The following is a 24,616-nucleotide window of genomic DNA, read 5'->3' as shown; positions in this document are numbered from 1 at the left end:
TTGATGTTTCTCTCTCCCACTGATCTCTCTCTCTCTCTCTCTCTCTCTCTCTCTCTCTCTCTCTTTCCTGCCCTCCTGCCCCCCCTCCCTCTCTCTCCCCCTCCTCTCTGTCTCAAATCATACATCCTCTGATTTGGGGCAGGGTGGAGGGAGTGAGCAAAAGAGAAAAAAGAGAACTCATGGACATGGAGAACGGGGTGGTGATTTTGGGGGTGGAGTGGGATGGGTGGAGATGAAAGAGGGCATAGAGGGGATTCATAGTGATGGGGGAAAAATACATTAGCCCAAACCGATAAAGGCTTAACCTGGGCTATCGCACGTAACTCTACTCCTGGCAACTAGTAATTTCCAGAGCCCTGAGGATATTCCATTTACTAACATGTTCCATCCACCTCCCACCAGGCACTTGGTGGAGGGGAGTTGGGGCCTCGAGGGTGCTCTTAGCATTGCCTCCAAGCTAAATTATGTGGTCTTATTTTTTACTCTTCTGCAGATTTAGGATGAGAGTGGATGGGGCCACTTCACCCCTAGGGAACCACCAGGTTCAGGGATCCCCATAAACAACTCTTCCCAAAGACCAGGATGAGGGGTCCTACCCTGTTCTCAGGGCAGGAGCTGTCAGCAGGGGATTGGCAAGAGGCATTTGCAAGTTTGGGAGTCAATAACTTCAAAGAAATTTTAAGGACAAAGAGAAACGCTCACAACATTCATAACGGGAGGAGTAGGGAAACCAAAGCAAATGTATCGAATGCTAGCAGTTCTAGTAACATCTCCATAGGCCATCTCAGAAGAGGTTGCTTCAGAAGCTTCTGGAAAGAAGTGAAATTTGGCCAGATTTACCAGAAAGGGGAGGGATCATGTGAATTGACCCCAAGTTGGGAGAGGCCCACTTTTGCTACCGCTGCATTTTTCTGAGTCACATTCAATGGTGCCGCTCCTCATTCCCACAGATCAGAAAGAATAGAAATAACAGCTAAGGTAGCAGTTAAAAATGGCAGACCTGCTTGCCCTTTCTCAGAGGTTATAAGATCTGTTTTATTGAGTTCCTTTAAGGACAGAAGCTTGCATTGTTCTGGTAACTAGCGGCTGCTCCCAGCTTACAGTCCTCTGGACACCTGCCCGGTGTAAACATGAACACAGGGGCACGGAGCCCCTCCTCGTCCTCGGCATTCTGAGGTTAATGGTCATTAATCGTGGGAAGGCATCAGGCGCTTTGAGGGAGGGTGGGCGTGTGATGCCTGTGATCAGGTGGCTCTTGGGGGCCTTCCTTCTGTGGAGAGCCAGGTTCTGACAAAGAAGGAACCGGCACAAAGTGCAGGTCAAGATGATGATGATGGTGCAGGATGTCCTCTGTCATTCATTCCACAATGTCAATTGTGCTCTTGAGTTGGGCACTCCTCCAGGTTTGGGGAACACAGCGGTGGGAGACAAACACCCCTGGCTTCATGCAGCTCATCCTCTATCGTTCTCGAGAACCGAGGTTCTAGGAAGATTTAAACGGCAACGCTGGTGGAGAGAGAACTAGAGAGCAGCTAGTGTACTTGTTGCATTTGGCCAGAGACGAAATTTCATTTGGCTTCTTGGAGTTTTAAATATATGTTTGTTGATTTAAGAGAGCAAGGGAGAAGGAGAGAGAGAGAGATAGAAACATCAGTGATGAGAGAGAATCATTGATCGGCTGCCTCCATGCCCCACACTGGGGGATCGAGCCCACAACCCGGGCATATGCCCTGACCAGGAATCGAACCGTGACCTCCTGGTTCATAGGTCAATGCTCAACCACTGAGCAATACCAGCTGGTTTTAAAATAAGTTTTGAGCCAACATCAAACATTCTGAAATCTTACCTAGAGGTCTTACTTTCTGGCTTCTGAAATGTGAAACAGCAACCCTGGCCTTCATTTCCAACAGCAACATTGGCTGAACCGAGGGAGGGCTGCCCCTTTGAGGGGGAGTAAGTGGGTCAGTCCACTGTTCTGAGGCCTTCGGTTATGCCTGGCCTTTCCTCTCAAGCCCTGCCTGGCTGCCCTGTGGGACCTGCCTCTCACTTCCCTACTGTTTGCTTTGCCTTTTTTCACCTCTTTTTCTTCTATTTTGTTTTCCTCTGTTATTAAAAAAACAAAAAACTGTTGACATTATTACTGATGTCCTCATCCCTCCCCAGCTTTGCCCACCTCCACCCAGCTTCCCCTCCCCTCTTTCCTATTGCCAGCACCACGCTGTTGTCTGTGCCTTTGGCTAATCCCTTCACCTTCTTTCATCCAGTCCCTCTTCCTCCACCTCCGCGCTTATTTTTGAATCAATTTTCCTTGTCAATCTGTAAACTGTCTTGAATTCTTTTTGGAGCATCATACAAATAGATAGGAAATAAACCACCTGCTCCCACTGCCAGAGATAACCACTGTGAACATTTTTGTGTACTGCTTTTCCCTGCATGTTTGTGTACATATTTAAGTCAAGTTGAAAACAACCTATAATTATGTCAGCCCCAGTTCTCACAGCGAGGTAACATTATTTGACATTTCCCGAGTTCTGGCTGCATCCAAGGGGATTGATAGCTTGCCAATAGGCCTGACTAAGCACCCCTAGAATTATCAGCACTGTCACAGGGCCCCGAAAAAGCTAAAAGGCTGTGAGGTGAAGTGTTTGGGAGTCACTCAACATGTCTTCCTTTAACATCTCCAACAGGCCTGCTGGACCCAGACTCCACGGAGAACAGAAGGGAGAGGATTTCAGCCTCTTGGAAGATGTTCAGAGCTGTGAGTCCCTGCTTAATTTTACGTTATTTTATCTTCTGGCTTTAATTACGTGATTAGGAATTACTTGTGATAAAAAGTTTTATATTCTAATAACTTAAAAGTTCCCTTGGCTAAAAATGGTGAAGTAGAAAGTGAAAATATTGAGGGAACAATCGGGACCCTTAAATTTCAATCCCCCAACCCATGAAGAGACAATTTATTTGGAAGTCTATTGTTGAAAAGGTCATACAATAATCTATGAAGGGAACACAAATAGGGCGACATGGCTGTGGGCAGGAGAAATGCTCAGTAAAGCTCTCTGAGACCTGAAGGACAAAGAGTGACCATGTGAAAATGGGAGAATGTCCCAGGTACAAGGGATGGCAAGAGCAAAGGTGGGTTGAGTGACAGAAACAGAAGGTCCAACTGGCATAGAAGTCACCTTTCTCGACTCCCGGTCATCACCCAAGTTATGAGACCGAGTGACAATCTGACCTGACCCGTCCTGGCTACCACAGGCCCTCTGCATGGCCCAACTTGTTAGTCTTATTTCTAATATGTGTGTCCTTGGAAAGTGGGAGTTTAGTGCCAATGGCCTCAATTATTTAGAACCTAGCCCAGTACGAGGTAGTAAGAAAGTTTTCCTTATAACAGTAAATATTAACTTAATAGTAAATACAGGGTGTCCCCCCCCAAAAGTGTATGCTCACTTTGGCTGTCAGTTTTCATTCCAATGGGCTAATCTGAAAAGAAAGAAACATCAGTTGAGCTACCAGCTGTTAAAATGTGTATACATCTTTTGGGGACCCCCTGTATTTAGTCTAGGTTGTCAACGATGCACAGAAATAGACCCATCAGACCTTTTGGGTTTACTAACTCTTGCTTTACAGCTATGATGACTTAATTGAAAAAGGTGAGCTATTTTCTTAATCCACAACAGGTTAGAAATACCAATATAATAACGATGGGTGATAAAGCAGGGCGGTCACTGCTACATACAGTTATAGTGATAACTCAAAGTGCCTCTTACTTTCTAGAGATAGGACGTTCTCAATGGTGAAGCATACCTGGCCCTGGGGGCTCAGTAGGGGATGTGGCCTATACTAATCAGCTCACAGTTTTGTAGCCTGGAGGCAAGACGCTGGTCCGGCCTCAAGATCAAATTAATGATACCATTTAATTCAATCAATTCTGCCTTATTGGATGGCGCAGGCACAAACAAGGATGAATGAAAGCACTTTAACATAAGCTGTATGCTTACAGCACTAAGATGATAGGGTTCTGTCTGAGATGGAATAAACACAAACTAAACTAAAGGGAGAAAGTCTACACACGCACAGTCTACCTTTCCTCCACACTTTGTACAAAAAGTAATAGAAAAACTACAATCCAAAACGAGAGTCAGACATCAGCCCTGATCTATTACCAAGATCCATACATATTTTTATAAAGGTCTCCTGATTGAACCAGCATTTTGCCATTTCAATTGGAACATAAGAGGGAAACCTTTCTTTTTCCAAGTTTTTTTTGAAAGTTTGATCTATTAGCTCCTTGTTGGGGTGATAAAGGAGATGTGAAGACGGTAAGGTCTGGGTCCCACATCAGAACCACTGCAGGAGGCTTGCCTGAATGAATGTCCAATGAAGGCTGGCCTCTGGGAGCCCCTGACCTGGGTCTGCAGCCCTCATGGCCAGGGCTGGAGCCGGGTGGAGCTGAGCTCAATGAATACCAGTGGTTGATCACTGTCTCCAAAGGCTGGCTTTTAAGTCTAGCACCCACTCACAAAAAACCAGTGTCCCTCCAAGAAGAATAATTTGCTTGCTGATGCCCGCTCTCCAAGCAGTATGTCCTGGCCTCTGGACCGATGTGACCAGCATCTGAGGCTGTGGAGTAATGGCCTCAAGGTTCTAGATGAGTCTAATCAAAGCGTTCCATTCATCTCCCAACATCGGAGGTTCCCAGGGAAACTGAAATGGTTAACCCTGAGCACTCATCATGTGCCGGAGACTGTTCTATGTGCTAAGATATCTTAGCTCATCTAATTCAGATAGGGATGAGCATTCCCATTTTACACAGGAGCAAATGAAGGCAGGGGGAGCAAGGGGCAGGGCCCGGGACTGATCTCGGGCAGTGTGACGCCAGTCAGCCGCGGAGATCCTGGCTGGCTCTGCAGGTTCCTGGAAGCAACACTCCTGACTTCTCCCCGGAGGGCGGAGGGCGAGGGCGGCAGCGGAGAGAGCTGTTGGCTACGGAATGAAAACAGCCTACCTCCCATAGGGCACGCCCACTGCATATTAGCTGTGGGCAGCTGGTCCGCTAGTTAGCTGCTTAGCTGCTCAGCTGTACTTTCCTCAGCTGTAAAACCAGGGCCCTGTGGCAGAGGGAATGAGACCTGGGTTTTGCGATGAGACCCAGGTTTGATCCTGGCTCAGCAAATCCTGAGTAATCCCATGTCATGCCTCCCAGCGCTCTAAGGCCTCAACTAGAAAGGGAGCTGCTCTGAGCCCAAGGAAGTCGTTTGTGTACGCATTGGAAACCTGTCAGCCTGGTCGGGTTGCTGTTAGGAACAGCGTGGTAATGGGCTCTCCCCGGCACGGGTTTGAATGGAAAAAAATGAGGGACGACACAGGGTACACACAGGCAGCTCAAACGGTGAAATAGGGCCATGGTTTGCTTCCTCAACTTGGCCCATCCAGCCATGTCCCGTCTCAGACCCAGGGCTCCTTGTGTCCATTGCTCAGTCCGGGCTACTTAAGCAGAAAGCATCCCAAAGACGGGTGAGGCCGAACAATCCTGGCTTTGTTTGGGAAGGTTTTGTTCCTGAGTTTTCTAGCTGGTGTTTATCTGACTTCCTCCGCTCCGGAGGAGCTAAACTAGCCGATTCAGGTTCTTGGGGAGGGGAAAGGTGGGAACCCGGAGCCCCACTAGCTAGCGCCCATGTGCTGGGATCCTTTGTGTCCTGCGTTGGGACAGAGCAGAGCGCGCCAGCCCGGGACAGAGGCGCACGGGGCGCGGGCACGTTCGCTACCCTCGTCTCCTGGGAAAGGCTGAGATTTCTCCCCCGCAGCCGGGCCGCCTCTCTTTCCTCCGCGCAGCCGGGCGAGGTCACGTTGGGCTCATTAAGCCAGCAGGTAGGCAGTGCCCTGGCGCGACAGGCGGTCCTGGAATGTGCGAGGGGCGTGGTGACAGCCCCTGCCGCCGGCCTCTTTGCGCAACACCTTGGCTATATAACCGGGCCGCTGTGCTGCACCTGAGTGACTCCTTGGTCCACTACCTGCGCAGGGAGCGCTGGTGAGTACCGCCGCCCCGGCCAGGGCGCTTCCCGCTCCCATCTCACTCCCTCTCGAGAATCTTAAACTACTTAATTCTTTTAGATATCCCTCCATGCTGACCTCAGGGAAACTTGGCTGGCTTTGGGCTGAGGAAGAGGAAAAAAGTCATAAACCTCCAAATTTTCAGATTTCTTTCTTAGCGTTACTGCTATAGCTATTACTACAGCTCCTGTGAATGCACTCCTGCTACTGGCAGTTATGAATGAGCCACACTTGGGGAAATCTCAAATTATAGATATGTTAGGGCTCGTGGTTTGGGGAGGGAAAGGGGGTGGGGAATGGAAGTATTATGCGGCATCAGGAGGGCTAGGCGCTCTGTTTAGTCAGTGATTCTCTCTGTGACCCAAGGCAGGTCCCTCAGTCTCTGGGCCTCTGCTTCCCCTCTTTACAAGAACAGGCATCTGAGATTTGAGCTGAAATTCTCTGTCTGTGTGGCTGTCCCCTGCTGCACACCCCCACCCCACCCCCACCCAGCATGACTTCCACTGCTAAGTTCTTTCTCTAAAGTGACTGCAAGGCACAGTGCAAACTTGTTCACCGGGGCAGGTGGCCGGAATCAGGAGAGGGCTGGCCTGTCCCTCATCTTATCTTGGGAGGACAGAGCTCACAATTTGTCAATGTTCTGAGGGTATCAGGCCAGATAACCAGGGAAGTGGCTAACCTGGAGAAAGATGGGCACAGGTGCAGCTTCGGGGGGACCCAGGCTCTCCAGGCCAGAAAGAGGGCAGCCGGTGGAATGGCGCTAACTCAGTCTTCCGATCCCCTGGGAGATGCCTGCCCTGGGTCACTGGCACTGAGGTGCACGGAGTAGGACCCCTCCTGCTCCTTCCCAAGGAGGCAGCTTCCTCCAACATTTCATGGAGGCAGCTTGTTGGTTTCATCGGGTGCAATCCTCCCTCCCTGTGTGTTGGGTTCACCAAGCGATTTCTGGGTTAGCCCTCCTGTGTTGGAGTTCGTTCGCCTACTCTTTGTTGGGAATGTTTACAAAGTTGTGCCTCCTCGGAGACCATTTTTTTGAGAGTGTTGAACGTGTTTGAATCTCTTAGTTTGTGCCAACCAACCAGCTGATAATGATCTGCTGGCAAGAAGGGCATGCTTCCAAAATCCACCCCAAATTGCTCAACCACTCATTAAAAGAAGTCCCCAGTGGTGGGAGGACCTCTGGGTTATTACTGTTAGACACAAAGTTGACAAAAATAGCCTGAGTTCAACTTAAGAAAGAAGGCAGCCACCTTCCACCTCACCTTCCTCACCCCACTCCTCCCATCCCATCCCAACCCTACCCTGGGGACAGAATGGCTGTCTCAGCAGGGAGCAAGCAGGATGTCTCAGGGAGTTAAGTCATCCCAATGGATTTTAATCATGCAGAAGAGTCCAAAAAGGGGGCTGCAAAACGATGGAAATGTGTTTTAAATGTTTATTATAAATTAGCCCTTTAACCCCCCCAATGCAATGCAAAATAATTGATATAGTTTTATAATTACACAGAATTTCCTTAAAATGTTCTAAACCCAAATTTAAGGTACACTGGGAGGGTGGTATGGTAATGGGGCCCTACTACAAAGAGAGGGCAAATGTCTTTAAAAATCCTATTAGTGCTTATCAAAAGTCTAAATTAAAGCCATGTACCAACATAAAACCAGGCCATTGCTTCCCTGTCTCTTGTCCCACACCCCTCCCTCCCACCACTACCAGGCCCTTGGGGGCTATGTTGCCTAAAGGCAGCTAAAGAAAAGTAGTCACCACCCTCTTGGGAATTTTTGGTCTCGATCATTTTTTTTTCAAAGTGTAAGAAAATATTCCCTCGAAGCGCGGTGCGATGCACGGGGGTAACTTGTGGACGAGGCTTGCAGCAGTGCCTGGCACAGTGCACTCAGCAAGCAGTCTGGCTACTAAGGGCCCTGCATGCTGGGCTGCAGAGGTATCCTCCCTGTGCTTGGGGCGGCCCCAGGGGGAGAAAGTGAGGGTGTCTTGGTCTGTCTGCAGGACGCTGCCTCATGCCTCCTTTTCCCACTTTTTCAGATGTCCTTGGGCTGAGCTCAGGCAGCTCCAGAACAGGTCCAGAAAGACCCAAACAAAGCAGAGTGTAGGGGTTGGGTGACTGCCAGGTGCCCTACATTTCCCTGTTACACAGGTCTGAGAAGAGCCAAGACAGTTCCTCTCCTTAGCCTGCAAGACTTCCTCTTGGCATGGGCTGTGCAGGTGGATGCAGGAATTTGAGCCAAAAGGACTATCAACACAGCCAGATGGACTGTAGGGACCAGTGGTGGGAAGTGAAGGAGTAGGTGTGTGATCATAACCCCAGCCTCATGCTCAGACATCAAAAGCCCCTTTCTGGGTATCAGAACTGCCAACATAGGTGCCTTTACTCTTCTCGGCTCCTGTGGCAGGTAGCGAGAGCGTGCTGGAGTGTGGCCTTGGGGAGGCCGGGAGAGGAACAGCTGGGTCAGGAGTGTGGTGTTAGGAGAACGGAGCCTTTTAACTCCTAGTTTTATCAATATGAGTAACAGTACAGGTATCCCTGAACCTTCTTACCTATGTGGATTTGAAGGTTGGGCTGTATCTTAAAATTTAGAAATTTCAGATGGAAGAAAATAACAATCACCCCATCCCACCATCCACTCTGAACCCCATGGAACATTTCTGGGTCCTTATTGAAGTGCTGTGAATGGGACAACAATTGTCCTTTATTCACAATTTTCCAGGCTTTTTATTGTTGTTGTTCTGATTCTTTACAACCTCTTTAATGGCATGCCAGTACACTGAATGGAGGCACCATAGTAAACTCCCTATTTACATTCTACTCTGACAGTGCAGCAAAGGTCTCTGGTCTACATCACGGTCATTCTGTCAGCAAACATTTTCCGAGCACTGCCCTGTGCCAGGCAGAGCTGCAGACCCCAAGGATGCAGTGAGCTAGACAAAGCCCCCTTCAAAGAGGCGATCAGCGCCAGGCAGGTCTTTTTAACTGTCTTAGGGAAAATCCTCAATCCCTAATTCCTAGTAGTAAAATGACTAGGTCAAGATTTATATAAAATGGGTGGCTCTGTCGCTATTTTGCCAAATGTTCTCCGGCATTGACTGTAGTGCTCATCTTACTGCATCCTCTCCAGTATGACATATATTTTACAAAAAACTTTTTTTTTACTCATTTTATTTAATTTGCACATATTGGGTTACTGACGAGGCTGAACTCTTATTTGTAGCCACTTGTACTTCCTCTTCTGTAACTTGTTTGTTCTAGTCCTTTGGTGCTGGAGTCCAACCCCAGCGGGTCCAGGGATCCCCAAAGGTGTGGACAGAGTCGGCAAAGAATGAATGACATGGAAACTGGTTTCAGTTCATCAGCATAGAGAGGCTCTCCCTCCAGGATCTCCAGCGAAGTTCTGGTCAGGATCTCCAACCAAGTTCTGGTGCCATGTTCTCTCGTTAGGTTCTCCAGGTTCTCCAGCCAGGTTCAGTCACCAGGTTCTTTAGCTAGGTTCTATCCAGGTTCTTTTGCCATGTTCTGTCTAGGTTCTCCAGTGAAGTTCTGTAGCCAGGTTCTGTCCAGGATCTTTTGCCATGTTCTCTGGCTAGGTTCTGGTTAGGATCTGACGTTTATTGTCTTGTTACATGCGTATTTATACCAGCCGATTTTAATCCTGTCAATTTCTATTACAAAGGTTAGGGCGTTTCTTATCTCCATTCCAGGGAGTAAAGATTATGTAGCTTAACTACCCACCTGGCACTTAATTAAGGGGTTGTATCCCCTCCCTAACCTCAGGGAAAAATCCCCACCTGAGGAAACAACCTTTCTCAGAGAGGTGACCTTGGTTAAAACACATGGCACTAAGGAGAGCAAACATATTAAGAACAATATGCTATATATGCCAGGTCCCTTGAAACATATGCTGTGCAGATGTTTCTTTCCTGCAGCGACTGTGTCAAGCAGCAAGGATGGACCGGCTTCCGGCACTTTGGGTTGCATTGTGTCAGGAGCCATACTTCTACTCCATGTCACTGAGAAAGCCTTTGCCAGGGAAATGGGTTCTGAGGAAGGAAGCCTGGAAAGAACAAGGTCTGACAAATTAATCCAGGCAGCATGGCACAGTAATAATCGCTACTATTTCTTGGATGCCTGCTTGGTGCCAGGTACTTTCCTAGGCATCACCATTAACCTTGATGTTCAGAGGCATAAAGGGACTTGAGTAAGCACATGGCCCCTGATAAGGGGCACCTGTAGGATTTGAACCAGGTCCAATGTGTCTTGCTTATCACAGAAGACCTGATGGTTGGTTAAAGTAGGTGACATGTATATGAGCATATAGGTTAAGACCACTGGGGGCACCTTGGAGGATCATGAGGACTTGGCAGACCAAGAATCAATGAAGGTGGTTGCATTTGCATCCTCTTTCTGACTGAAGGGGACAGTCAAGACAGAGGACGAGACAAAGAGTAGGGAAATCAAAGATGGTTAGAGTGAAATAGAGGTCAGGCTGGCATGGAAACACATGTTAAGAAGTGGTTGAAGGAGGCCTACAGAGGAGTGTAATATGGCACTGAAGAGCACGCACTTAGGAGGTGTAAGCATAACACTCATCCACTCCCTCAACTCTTGCAGCTGCTGGCTCTCCCTGCCATGACATCTGAGTGACCTCCTTTCAGTGGCTGCTCCTTTAAGCTCTGTTTTTCCACCCACAGACCATGGCTCCTTGGCCTGAGGTGGAAAATGCCCAGCCCAACCCAGGTAAATACATCGAAGGCATCACGAACCAACAACCCCCCACAGATGGGAAAGGAAAGGAGACCAACAAAAGTAAGTGCTGCTCATCCAGCCCCAAGGGGCCTCCTGTGGGGACCCCAAGAGACACGGGGCTGATTCCTCATTTCTCCTGGCCTTTGTTGTTTGTTTGGCCAGATGTCACCGGGACCTCTGAAACCAAGATTGAACTTTTGCCATCCCACTCCACCGCCACCCTGATAGAGGAGCCCACCGACACAGAAGACCCCTGGGACCTGCCCGAGCTTCAGCACAAGGGGATCAAGTGGACAGGTAAAGTGAGATAGGCAAGGGAGCGAGCTCACCACCATTACAGTATCGCCTCCCTTCCCACTGTCCTGAAAACCTTTGAACAAAGGGCCTGGCCAGGGTTGTCACCTGACAGTCTAGGACAGTGGTCGGCAAACCGCGGCTCACGAGCCACATGCGGCTCTTTGGCCCCTTGAGTGTGGCTCTTCCACAAAATACCACATGCGGGCACGCATGTACAGTGCAATTGAAAGTTCGTGGCCCATGCGCAGAAGTCGGTTTTTGGAAAGGAGATAGACGAAACAAGTATACAAGACGAGTGTGGATGGGAGAGTTGGTAGGGGTCAACCTCAGCGAATGTACCTCAATCAGATTGAGGGCGTTTTTAGCAAAGGCCAGCTTAGGAGTACTCTAATTAAGTTCATAACAATGTACCTACCTATATAGTTTAAGTTTTAAAAATTTGGCTCTCAAAGAAATTTCAATAGTTGTACTGTTGATATTTGGCTCTGTTGACTAATGAGTTTGTCAACCACTGGTCTAGGAGGCTTGGAGTGAAAGCATGGAGTGATAGCATGGAGTGATGATTGGGGAATCCTTGGTACTTTCTTTCCTTCATTCGGCAAATGTGCCATTGCTGGGGTTATAACCAGGCTGGACACGGTGCTGCTCCTTAATTACCCATTGCATGCTGACCAGCTCCTGGGTACTGTCAAGGTGCTGTGGCTGCAGCAGTGAGCAGTTAGGGTCCCTGCTCTGAAAGCTGGATGGGGGGGGGGGTCCCCTCCCCTAAATGCAAGCATCAGAGAAGTCTTCTGGAAGACAGAGGTAGTATAGCCAGAATGGCCGAGTAAGCAAATGCTGCACTATTTTCCTGGTTCAGGGTGTAAGGTGATCTGTGGATTGCAGGACAGGGAGGGGAAAGGAGCTTTTGAGGTGGGAGGGGTGAGAACCACTTTAAGAGCAGAGAAAATAGCCATAAGGGCGAAGCATTGCCCAAGCCCTCCCCAAATGGAGGCCGTGATTGCTACCTTGCAGCCACCTCCTAGAAAATAGTCTGTGCTGTTCAGAGGAGCTTAGGAGAGCCATTATCTCTGACCCCACACTTAGCGGGTGGTAAGTGCTCTTCACCGCCTCGCTCAGTGACACGGGCTCAGCTGAGCATGGAGCCTGGCTTGCTTGTCCCAGACTACGCCGAACCCCTCCTCCCCAGTGCACATCCTGTGGAGACACTGCAGGGGTTTCAACTAAGTGGGCGATAGTGGTAATTTCCCTGAAACTGCAGCCACAGCTGCCTACCATCTCTGGGCCTTGCTGTCCATAAGTGCTCACAGGCCCCTGGCTGGGGGTAGAGGGGGGTTGGGGGGATTCAGAGTTCACTGCCAAACTCCTCAGGGTTTCAGACACTAAAAGTCTTTGTGCTTTTCCCCATCCCCCAGAGAGAGACACCGAAGGGAAGATTCTGTGTATCTTGCAAGGGATTGGGAAGTTCCTTCTGCTCCTGGGCTTCCTCTACCTGTTCGTGTGCTCCTTGGATGTCCTCAGCAGTGCCTTCCAGCTGGTTGGAGGTATGGATGGGAGGGCTGAAGGGCTGGGGTAGGGGTGTTCTCATTTGGTTCAGATCCTTGCCAGGCATCAAGCCCTTTCCAGCTGCATTTTAGGGCTGGGAGCCACCTCGGCTCATCTCCCATTTTACAGAGGAGAAAACTGAGGCCTACAGAAATCTGACTGGCATAGGTGGCTTAGGCCAGGAGCCAGGGCTGGAGCCAGTTCCAGGCATCCAGGGCCTTGTGTTTGTCCACGAACCTTAGACAGGAAGCTGTTTGACATAGATTTATCTAAGGGATCCCTTCCTTCTTGGGGGCCCCCATCTGAGGGGTGTGTTGGATAAGAATAATCTTAGGCCAAAGTTACTAAGAGAATCAAAGCTGGACCTTTGCCAGAGAAGGACAGGGGTCCCCAGACTGGGAGAGCCTTCATCCAGCGCTGAGCATGGCCCAGCGTGGCCGTGAAGTGTGAACTCACCACGGGCTTGGTCACCTTTCTACCCAAAATGGGCAATGACACTGACAGCTAGCACTTTGAATGCCTCCTGGGTCCGGGCATTTTCAGGGGCACTGTCTTCAACATTCCTTCCCAAAGCCCTTCCCATTTAGAGAGGAGAGGGCTGAGGTTCAAAGAGATCCTAAGGCTCACAGCCTGTAATTGGCATAATGACACTCAAATTCAGGTCTGGGGGACACCTGGCACATGCCTTTTTGCACCCCTTGGTGCCTCTCTTGAGAACTCATCTTTGTGACCTGGGAGAATTGGGGTAAGGGACTTACTTTCTGGATGCCACTTCTGGCCCCCCTGGCCCGAAGCAATAGCAGTGAGGGTCTCAGAGGCACACACAGAAATGACACCTCCAGCATTCAAATACAGGCTGGGGCTTGGGGGAGGGAGAGTGGATAGATGAGAAGATCCACTCCTGGAGAACAAATCTTATGAATTGGGAATACACCCCAGAGATAGGAATTGAGACAGGAAATTCACTGGCACCCATAGGGCCAAGTAGAGTTGAGGCCAGATTCATGATCAGAAGGCTAGTGGTTGAAGAAAGGGAGGGTGCAGGATGAAGCCACAAGAGGAACAGGGTCTGGGGGTGGGTGGGGTATGTCTCCTGGCATCAAGGCAGTGCAGGGGAAATGCACGAGGGAGCAAGCTGCCACAGGTGCCAGCAGGGCTGGAGGCTGAGATCCACAACCAAATGTTGGCCACTTGGTGCCCACCTAACCCCCTAACATGTAGCCATGATTTGTTTTGTTTTTCCAGGAAAAATGGCCGGGAAGTTCTTCAGCAGCAACTCTATCATGTCCAACCCCCTGGCGGGACTGATGATCGGGGTGCTGGTGACAGCCATGGTGCAAAGCTCGAGCACCTCCACATCCATCATCGTCAGCATGGTGGCCTCCTCACGTGAGTCCAGGCAACCACAAGCCCAGACCTATTCCAGGCGTTTCCCTTGCAGCTGGGAGCCCATGATTTACTCTGCATGTGTCCAGGCTTGTCACCCTGATCTCCCCATCTTGTCCTACTATGATGTGTTCCACTCTGAACCTCAGGCAGCTTCCTGTTTCTATTTCCATAGCCCAGTCTGAGAATAGACCCTGAATTATCTGGCGCTGTGCTGTCCAGTCCAGCAGACACTCGCCATATGTGGCTATTTAATTTTATTTAACCTTAATTGAGTTTAATTGAAAATATATAGCCCGGCTGCTCAGTTGCACTAGCTGTATTTTAAGGGGTCAGTAGTCATATGTGGCGAGCAGCTGCCATTCCAAACTTGAACCTGACTGAGAGCGGAGACAGATTCCCTGAGTGGGACAAGTGTGAACACATGAATTTTCAACCCAAACCAGCATTTTAGCCAAAATTAGCTAGAGCCTTTTCTGAGTCCAATTAGAAAAAGATATTACTTCTTTAAAATAACTTATGTGCCGGAACACTGTGGCACTATATTAATCTTGTTTAGAAAAAGAAATTATACTGCCAGGAATTTGCCATGTTTGTTATTTGTTTTCTGGGCTCCCTCAAGGTGGGCTTGCATCTGAGGAATTGAGAAAGACACTTTAAAGTAGAGCTCACGAAGGGTTTCTTGGGGTCTGTGGATTCCCTGGAATTATGTGCTGAAAAGTCTTTTTGGTCCAAAACAAAAAAGTCTTTTTGTTTAAATTTCTATATGAGTCTCCCTAGCTTTCGACAGATTCACCGCAAGGTGCATACAGGTGAAATGCTGCTGCTTTAGGCAGTGACTAGCCTGATGGGTTCAGCCTGCCCAGGGCACATCAGAACCTGGCCAGGCTGCCTACCTACACTCGCTGGCTTGCTGACTTCCTGTTTTCTACCCAGTGCTGACGGTGCGGACTGCCATCCCCTTTGTCATGGGAGCCAACATTGGGACCTCGATCACCAACACCCTTGTGGCGCTCATGCAGGCAGGAGACCGGAATGTATTCAGAAGGTAGGAGGCTCAGAACCAGCCCTTGCCACCAACAGGCCCATTGGTGTTGGCCAGCTTGTCATAACTACCTTTAGATCAACACTGAGAATGTGCTTGTCAGCCCTGGCCCGCCTATTCCTGGCCACAGCAGAGTGCAGCTGAGGGTAGGGATCATGAATGGAAACAGCCCCCTGATTTGCACAGCGGGGGTAGGAATGGCACCATCACTGTGTTATCTAAAGGAGTAAACACAGTCATACAGGTAAACACTTAGCAAGGTGCCTGGCACAGAGTCAGGGTTCCCTAAATTCGAGCCCTAGCTAGAAGCTTACCACTTGCAACATGGTGCAGTTAAGACAAGGCCAGCTAGGTTGCGGTTTCCTGTCCTGCTTAGTCAGAAATAATTATAACCTGAAGCTTTCATTCTTGGCCAGCTCAACCCATGCCACTTTGTCTTTGTTCTTCACTCACCTGCTACTGAAAGGCAAAATGTAGCTTTTGTGGATGTGGATGTGTGAGATATGAAATGGGGCGGGCTGGAACCAGGCAAAGGAAACCCTTTTCTTCCAAAAGGTTAATGTAAAAAGTAAGCACATTTCCTGGCCTCTCTTCTAACAGGTGACAGCTTTCTTTCTTTTTTACTAAGATGGAGAGGCAGTTTTCAGCTTGTCTGTGTGATGTTCGTGCAGTGGGTCAGGCAGATGGCCTTGGACAGGCTGGTTGGGGGGCAGTAGCAGTAGATGACACACTACTGCACATTATCCAGGGTGTTTGCTCATCTGATCTTCTCAAGAAGCCAAGTTGGCTTTCCTACGCCCCATTTTATTAATGTAGAGAGACAAAGAGGCTAAGCAACTTTGCTGAGAGGAATGGCTGGAATTCAAGGTTTTCTTATCCAGATTTTGGGCTCTTTTCGCTGTTAGATGAATTTTTGCCTCTGGATAACCCCTGACATATAAACATAAGCATGTGATCTATGGCGGTGCCTGCTCATAGGAATGTGGTTGACCTTGCTCACCCCTGTTGGAGATATTTCAATAGATTGACCTTCCTAGACTGGTGCCCACTTGCTCATTGACTAACCTGGCTGCTGGCTCGGGGTTCCCTTCTGTAGGGCTTTTGCCGGGGCCACCGTCCACGACTTCTTCAACTGGCTCTCCGTGCTGGTGCTCCTGCCTGTGGAGGTCTCCACCCACTACCTGGAGGTCCTGACCAACCTGATAGTGGATTCCTTCCATTTCAAAAGCGGAGAAAATGCCCCGGAACTTCTGAAAGTTATCACAAACCCTCTTACAAAGCAAATTATCCAGGTAAGGGCCAAGTGTTAACTCCCTCCCCCTTGCCCTTCACCCCTCTCAGTCGGGGATGGACAGGAAGGAATCTCTGAACACCGCTATTTGGCTGCCTCTGAAAAAAGCCAAGGAAAATGAAACTGGGGAAACACTAGGCAGCGTAACGGACCTTTCTTGTTTCCTTGACTTCAACATGCGTGTTGTGTTGGAAGGTGGAGGGAGATGGTGAGTGCTTCTCAAGGCTCAAGCACTGCCCATTGGACACCTGGGGCCACTTTGGTCTCACTACTGACCTCAGCACCAGTGAGGTTACTGGCAAAGTATTATCCTACTTCTAGCCAAAAAGAAAGGCTACTTCCCTTCCCATCCATCTTTCCCTCTGGTCACCAAAGTCTGTCCATATTATTAAAATGAAAGAAGGCTTTGTGAATGTTGCCTTAGGAGAAGGGGCCAGCTTAGACCTTGCCCTCTCACTCTCATTTCTGGTTTTCTCTGCCATTCGGTCACCCAGTGAATACCTACATGGGCACCAGTTCACTATTCACATCTTTCACTCGTTTATTTATCAAGCACTTGCTGATGTCTAGGTGCTGATAGGGTGAGTCCCAGCTCACCTTTGCAGGGCCTCGCCATCTGTTCACCTCCTCTGAGGCCCTGTCTGTAGCAGCCCCTGCGAGTCCCTCCCATGTTCATTCTGAGTATGTGCTGACCCTCTTCTCTCTATTGCCTTCCTCAGCTGGATAAAAAGGTTATCAACCAGATTGCAATGAATGACCCAGCAGCTCAGAACAAGAGTCTGATCAAGATTTGGTGCAAAACTGTGACCAATGTGGTAAGTTTCTAAGAATATTGGTGGGTGAGTCGACTCTTTCATCTGTACTTGAAGCAAATTCTTTCATTGAAAGTGGGCAAATAAAAGGTCAGGCAAAAGAAAATTGGAAACTCCTAAAAAATCAAAACTGGCCCATAAGGAAATAAGTCCTTGAATGCTGGATGGACAGACAGAATGCAGTAGAATAGAGAGAACCTTTTGACCCATCCCACACCACAGATACATTATTCTCACTTGGCATTATTTTCATGTCCATTGACTTCTGGCTGCTTCTGTTCCCATTTATGGAGAGACCATGGTCTCCCCCTTCTCCCCACTAAAATTGAGTGTTATGTTTGCCATCTAGACTCAGATGAATGTCACCGTCCCCTCGATTCAGAACTGCACCTCCCCCGACCTCTGTTGGACAAATGGTTTCCACACCTGGACCATCAAGAATGTGACCCACCGGGAGAATATTGCCAAGTGTGAGTAGAACTCAGAGCATTAGCCCCTGGGACGGGCTATCTGGGGTGCTGGTGGTGAACAACCAAGATTCTGTCACTATGAGACAGAAGGAATAAGCTGGGACCTAAATAACAATCTGTGGCTTGGGGGACTCCATGCCCTTCTAATAAGGACTTACCATGGTTTCTTCAGGCCAGCACCTCTTTGTGAATGCCAACCTCCTGGATCTTGTTGTTGGCATCATCCTGCTGGCCACCTCCCTGCTGGTGCTCTGTGGCTGTCTGATCATGATCGTCAAGGTCCTGGGCTCTGTGCTCGAGGGGCGAGTAGCTGTTGTCATCAAGAAGACCATCAACACTGGTAGGTGAACTGCTCCCCTCCCCCATTTGGGGCTTTCTAGGGTTGGCATCACTGTTGCCACCTCAGGGAAGCTCCTTTAGATTCTTATCTAGCAGCGGCCTCTGTATGGATTTTATCTTTGGATTTGAGAAGCTGCGGATGCTAAGACACTCTTGGCCCTTGAAATCTTTCTTGGTGTCTTGGGTGGGACCTGGGGAACAGGAACAAACTTGGATTGCATGTTTGCAAGGTCCTGAGAAAGAGCCAGCTCAAATCCAGAGCTGTGGAACCATCCTTTCCACGGGTTTCCTACCTTAGCACATGCACCCACTCTTGTCCTGTGGAGGTGCCCCCTAGGCCTCCATCCCATGCCTTCCTAGAAGGCTTGTGACAGATCACTTTTCCTTTTGTCTTCCAGATTTCCCTTTCCCCTTTTCCTGGCTGACTGGCTACCTGGCTATCTTAGTCGGGGCAGGCATGACCTTCATCGTGCAGAGCAGCTCAGTGTTCACGTCTACTTTGACCCCACTGATCGGTGAGTTTCTCCCTGGCTTCTCCCTCTCCCACTGTTACCATCTCCTGTCATCCTCTGGGACTGATGTTATGGACTTTGTATTTTCCCCCAGGTGTCGGTGTGATAAGCATTGAGAGGGCATATCCGCTCACGCTGGGGGCCAACATCGGCACCACCACCACCGCCATCATGGCCGCCTTGGCCAGTCCAGGCAAAACCTTGAGGAGCTCACTCCAGGTCAGGAAATGCTGCATGGGGCAGTGGCTCTGTGGGTGGGATGAGACAATATCAGTGGTCTTGCAAGCAGATGGTTTCTAACAACAACCCTGCTTCTCTTGTTAAGTCTAATGATAATGTGGAGGAGAAGCCATCTACTCCTTAGGCAGCGAGACTCCCATCACTGGCAGTTGATTAAACAAAAGTGGGATGGCCACTTGATAGAGGTAGAAAGAGTATTTTGGAATCATAGACATTATGAAGATCTGAGGTTCTGGCTAAAGCCATGATGTCCAATAGAAATATAATGTGAGTGTAGAATACAAATTTGAGTCACCCATGTACTTTGAAATTTTTAAAGAGTGAAAAGAAACAGGAAGATCAATTTTAATGATGTGTTTATTTAATCCATTACTATTTCAACATGTAATCAATATTTTTAAAATGTGATAATTTACATTCTCTTTTGAACTAAGTCTTTGAAGTAGCCACATTTCAAGTGCTCAGTCGCCACACGTGTCTACTGTATTAGCCAGGGCTGGTTCAAGGGCCTAGCCCGATGCCTGGTACCTTGTGGGAGGACAAAGGACAGTAAGTGGCCTCTGAAGTCAGGCTTCCTGGGTTTGAAACCCACCTCTACCTTCTCTCATCTGTTTGACTTTGGGAAAATAGTTTAACCCCATGGTGCCTCAGTTATCTCTAATATCACACGGGGATAATATTCATAGCCACCTCATAGGATATTGTTTGAGGATTGAAGGAATCCACATAACGTGCTTAGAACAGTTGTTTCGCTCATAGTAAACATTATAAACGTCAGCTGCTGATGCTGTTAACTGTCCCCATTCCTCCTCTCCCCTCCCTAGAATGGGGCATTGAGCCAAGGGACCCAGCTATCCTGCGAGCCTTCCCCTCTGCCCCTCTAGCTCTTAACTGCTCAGCTGGAAACCGCAGGGCCAACACACAGGCTAGCAGTGGGCACATGCATGAAGTTCATTGTTAGTCTGCCTAAAGGACTTCAGGCTCTGAAAACTGTGCTGTAATTCAACTGGTCAACCCCCTCCCAGCCACACACACACACTCCTCCCCTCAACCTGACACATGGTGGGCCCTCAGGCAATACAGGCCTCTTGACTCTACTACCTCAGCCATTCAGCCAGCTAGGTGACACCCCCTTATAACCCCCACCCCCCCCACTACCACCACCACGTGACAGACCATTCACCTGTTTAACCTCTTGTGTTTCAGATTGCCCTGTGCCACTTTTTCTTCAACATCACGGGTATCCTTCTGTGGTACCCAATCCCGTTCACCCGCCTGCCCATCCGCCTGGCCAAGGGGCTGGGCAACATCTCAGCTAAGTACCGCTGGTTTGCCATCTTCTACCTGGTCATCTTATTCTTCCTGGTCCCACTGTCCGTGTTTGGCCTCTCGCTGGCTGGGTGGCCAGTGCTGGTGGGCGTGGGGGTGCCCATCATCCTCGTGATCCTTCTGGTGGTGCTGCTCAAGCTCCTGCAGGCCCGCTGCCCCCGCATCCTGCCCAAGGTGTTCCAGACCTGGAACTTCCTGCCCCTGTGCATGCGCTCGCTGAAGCCCTGGGACATCGCGGTCTCCCTGGCCACTGGCTGCTGCATGAGGAACTGCTGCTGCTGCTGCCGCATCTGCTGTCGCTTCTGCTGCAGGCTCTGCTGCCCCACGTGCTGCCGCTGCAGCAAGTGCTGCCAGGACCCCGTGGAGGAGGAGGACATCCACATCAAGGTCCCCGAGTCCTTTCGTAGCCTCTCCATGGTCGTGGAGGCCCCGGAAGGGGTCCCCAAGTCCAAAGTGGACGCCCTGAACACAAACACCACCTCCAGCCTCACAGCCTTGTAGGGGCTGCCCCCGAGGTGGGAGGAGGGGCCCCAGGTCTCCCTTGCTCCCTCCTGGTTCTGCAACGCCGTTCTCCACTTTGCTGAGAAATGGCATCAACATCAGCTCTGACTCTCATTCCCCTTTGCGCATGTGTCAGCCTGCATGGTTGCTCTGTCTCCACCCCTGCTCCCTGGTCTCCCACTCCCTGGAAGGTGAGAAAGAGAATTAGACAATGAAGCCTGGCTCGATAACGGATCCCCTCCACCCACCCACTCCTGCACACAGATGGGTTGGCCAATGGGACTTATTCTCAGATGTAACCATCTTCTGAAGTCCCAAGGGAGGCATTTATGGAAGGTTCTCAAAGATGCACACACACATATGCTTTTCTTATTGTGATAAAATTCACCTTTACCATAGCCTGGCTTCAACCCAGAACAGCTGCCTCCCAGGTGTCCTCTCCCCAGAGCAGGACAGTTTCAGGGCAAGAGGCCTTAGAGAACACAGGCATGGGCCTTGCTCTCTTCCCAGTGCTCCCCAAGGCTCCCTCACCTGGGCAGGTATGGCTAGTCCAAGCATTTTACCTGCTGAGTCTTTGAGTTTCCAGGATGGGAGCCAGGATGCACTTTGACCCACCTGTTGCCTCATCTTCCTAAGGGGAGATCAGGTGACAGCAGTGTCCGTGTGTGTCTGTGGGTCCAAGGGATGTGCTCCTTCTTGCCCCACATGCCCTCTGTGCCTTCTAGAGCCCCAGCTGTATTTACCCCTTTGCCCTCCACACTCCTCACCTCTAGTTCTCCCTGGAGAGGAGACTTCCACCAGGTCCGGGGAGGGGGGACTACGCCACAGCGCATCCGTCATGACAGGCCGGGACACCAAACCAAGCCCTCTCCTGGCCTTCCCCCGTGTAGATACCAATTCCCTAACAGCCATTTATACGCCATATTTATAGCCGTGCACCTGTACAGCGTTTTTATAAGTTATATAGTAATAGTAGTGTGACTTGTTTGGGGCTCTCATTTGGAAATGTCAAGGGAAACAACACTATCTGTATTTTGTAATGCTGGCTTTTCAACACTCCTCTGTAAGCCCTGCCTGTGCCTCACTGTAAATACAAAAGCTAAGCCTGGGCGGGCTGCGGCCCTCTTTGCACTCTACAGATTGGATCCTTGTACCTGTATTGATTGTATTTTTTGTAACTGGTTGTGGGAAAGAAAAAATAAAGATGATCAAACCCAAAAAGAGTGTGTTGCTTTCAATTACAGGGAAATTAGGGCCTCCTGGAACTGTTTACTAAAAATTTGGGGCTATTTCCCCCTCAAATGTTACTACTCACCGCCAGGGCCAGCTACATAATTTGTTGGTCCCCTTGGTCAAAAGGCAGGAGTAAAGTGCCATTACAGGCATAGCAGGTAGAAAGCTTTCCTTTCCTCCAGCCTCTCCATGGGCTTTTTAGTTCTTTTTTTTGTTGTCAATCCCTCCAGCAGCTCCCCTACCAGAACTGTCTGCCTGCTCTCTCTCTGTTGTTTGTTCAGTTTGCTCATTAAATTCCACATATGTGTGAAATCATGTGGTACTTGTCTTTCTCTGACCGGCTTATTTCACTTACCATGATGCTCCACCAGTTCCTCTATGGTCTCTCTGGTCTTGTCTTTTTTTTTTTTTTTCCCCTCCTCTTTTTCTAGTTTTCTGACTTTTTAAAAGTTTGTTATGAGTTGAAAATGCATTTAATGCACCTAACCTACTGAACAGCCTAGCTTAGCCTCGCGTACCTTAAACATGCTCAACACAATTTCCACAAATCACTGGAAACACAGTAAGTAGACTGTAGAGGGTTGATTATTCACCCTCGTGGTCATGGCTGACAGAGCTGTGGCTTGCTACCACTAGTCAGGGACCTGCATCTCGCTGGCTCCTACACAAGATCCAAACTCAGAGTTCCACGTCTGGTTTCTACTGAAGGCACACTGCTTTCGCACAACCATAAGTCAGAAAATCACAAGCCAAACCATTGTAAATCCTCGAACATCTGTAAGACTATCTATATAAAAGGCTAATATGCAAAATGTCCCCTCGGGAGTTCAGTCATTCGCTATGACATGCGCTGACCGCTAGGGGGAGGCGCGGAACATGGCAGGCGACCAGTGGTGTTGGCGGGGCACTGAGGGAGCAAGGGAAGGAGGAAGCGGGGAGGCAGGGAACCTGACTGGCCCTGATTGCTGGCCAGGCCTAGGGACCCTAACTGTGCACACATTTTATGCACCGGGCCTCTAGTTCTTTATAAAATTTAAATATTAGCAAGGATTTTTCTGTTTGCATTGTGTGATGCCAGTTTTAAATGCAGAATTGCTAAAATCTCATTGCTCATATTTTATGGCTCATACATGTATTTCATTCCTACCAGAACAGCAGAACTCACTCAGTTGTTTGATTTCATTCCCTGGTGTGTGCACATTGTATCAACTCTTGACCTCACTGAGGAGTAAGGAAGAAAGAGGAGAAGGAACTACGGCTGCCCTTGCTTCAACATCCTCATTTTCAGCCTAGGCAGGTGACTAATGCACAAAAGTAAGAAAGAGTGAGAAAGGATGTGGTAGGGCTTCTCATGTTCTTTTGTTTCCTGCAAAGAAAGTTCTGGCTTGAATGGAAAGCATGGCCTCGGGGCTGTCAGCTTACTCTGTTACAGACATGACATGCTCACCTTGTACTTGAGTCCTGCTGCGCTCCCACTAATGTGAGTCTCCAGGAATTCTGTACTCCAGGGCATTGCAAATGTCCGGCTTTTTCCTCTGCTCACCTCCCTGGTGCTCAGTGAGCCCCCTCTCAGATCTCAGCCTCCTTTCAATTTCCCCTCCCGTCAGCCCCAGGTATCTTCAAATACTCTATCCCTGATGTCCAGGGAGGAAGCCCCAAATCTTCGAACATCCTAGCAGGCCAAAGCAGCACACTTACCCTTTCCTGTGAAGAATAATGGGACTCTTTCTTCAAAACTGCAGATGTCCAGGCAGGCCTGGGAATAAGCATTGAGGAGGATTTTCACCAAGAAAAGTTCCCTCCACCCCACTCACCCCAGGATGACTTCTGTGAGCACTTGTTCCAGAATATTCTCAACTGTGGAACCCCAGGCCTCCTTCCAGAGACTGTATTTCAGTAGCTTGAGGGCCAGGAATCTGCATTTTTAAAATGTTTTTTATTGCTTTCAGAGAGACAAGGGGAGAGGGAGAGAGGGATAGAAACATCAATGATAAGAGAGAATCATTGATCGGTTGCCTCCACGCCCCCCACTGGGGATTAAGCACACAACCTGGACATGTGCCCTGATGGGGAATCCAATGGTGACCTTCTGGTTCATGGGTCGATGCTCAACCACTGAGCAATACCAGCCAGGCAGGAATCTGCATTTTAAAAAAATGCATAGAAACTGCGATTCTGATGCAGGTGATCCCTAAATCATGTTTATAAGAACTCTGTTCCAGAAAAGAGCAAAAATTAAGCCTCTCTCCCTTCCTCATTACTATTCTCCTCCTCTTCCTCTTCCTCCTCCTCCCTAGCTCCCCACCCTACTTATCCTCCATTTTCTACACACACACACAAATGTTAACATTTCTGGGTGGTAAGAAATATTTATAGAAATTTTATATGTATGTATATATATTAACCTAAAAATAAAATGGCAAAGTGAGAGGCAACAAGCATTTATTGAGATGAGCAGGTGCTGTTGGGGAAGCTGTGATTCAGGCAGAAACCCAAATAGTGTTCTGATCCAGAGGTGAAGGCATGCAGTGTTTATGAGAAAGGGGAGGGGGACAATTACAGGAACAGAAGGAAGGAATTTCCACGGCTAAGAACCTAAGGAAGGGCTTTCTATAGGGACAGATAAGATAACATAGTGATGCGCATTCTCAAGGACATCTCAGTCAGTTGTTTGGAACACAGTGCTGTTTTAGCCCAGTCCAAAGGTCCTTTTGGCTAAAGGTTTGAGGAGTTAGCTGTGCAAGGCTATTCTATTCCTCTGGGATGGCAGCTCTGACTCCATTTGGAAGTGGCTCCATTTATATTATGT

General features: G+C 49.0%; 1 protein-coding gene across 1 annotated transcript; it reads left to right on the top strand.

Annotated features, from left to right (window-relative positions):
* The first annotated feature begins 5,967 nt into the window (after positions 1-5,967).
* Positions 5,968-21,811, top strand: SLC34A2 (solute carrier family 34 member 2). Its single transcript, XM_070398442.1, has 13 exons — positions 5,968-6,028; positions 10,753-10,867; positions 10,970-11,104; positions 12,520-12,648; positions 13,895-14,038; positions 14,972-15,083; positions 16,177-16,372; positions 17,091-17,186; positions 17,533-17,653; positions 17,826-17,993; positions 18,391-18,507; positions 18,599-18,723; positions 19,951-21,811. Exons 2-13 carry the CDS (start codon positions 10,756-10,758, stop codon positions 20,572-20,574), a joined length of 2,079 nt encoding a protein of 692 aa, XP_070254543.1. The 5' UTR covers positions 5,968-6,028; positions 10,753-10,755; the 3' UTR covers positions 20,575-21,811.
* Positions 21,812-24,616: the final 2,805 nt, after the last annotated feature.

Source organism: Myotis yumanensis, unplaced genomic scaffold, assembly GCF_028538775.1.
Source record: "Myotis yumanensis isolate MYYU_CA2020_CCGP unplaced genomic scaffold, mMyoYum1.0.hap1 SCAF_1, whole genome shotgun sequence".
NCBI lineage: Eukaryota > Metazoa > Chordata > Mammalia > Chiroptera > Vespertilionidae > Myotis > Myotis yumanensis.
The sequence above is the reverse complement of the archived record's forward strand: the minus strand, read 5'-3'. Positions and strand labels throughout refer to the sequence as shown.

Excerpts from the sequence above, each read along its gene's own strand:
- SLC34A2 (XM_070398442.1), top strand. The coding sequence starts at position 10,756 with ATGGCTCCTTGGCCTGAGGTGGAAAATGCCCAGCCCAACCCAGGTAAA. Across the intron at positions 16,373-17,090 it reads TTACAAAGCAAATTATCCAG|CTGGATAAAAAGGTTATCAA; the intron begins GTAAGGGCCAAG and ends TGCCTTCCTCAG. Across the intron at positions 17,187-17,532 it reads GCAAAACTGTGACCAATGTG|ACTCAGATGAATGTCACCGT; the intron begins GTAAGTTTCTAA and ends TTTGCCATCTAG.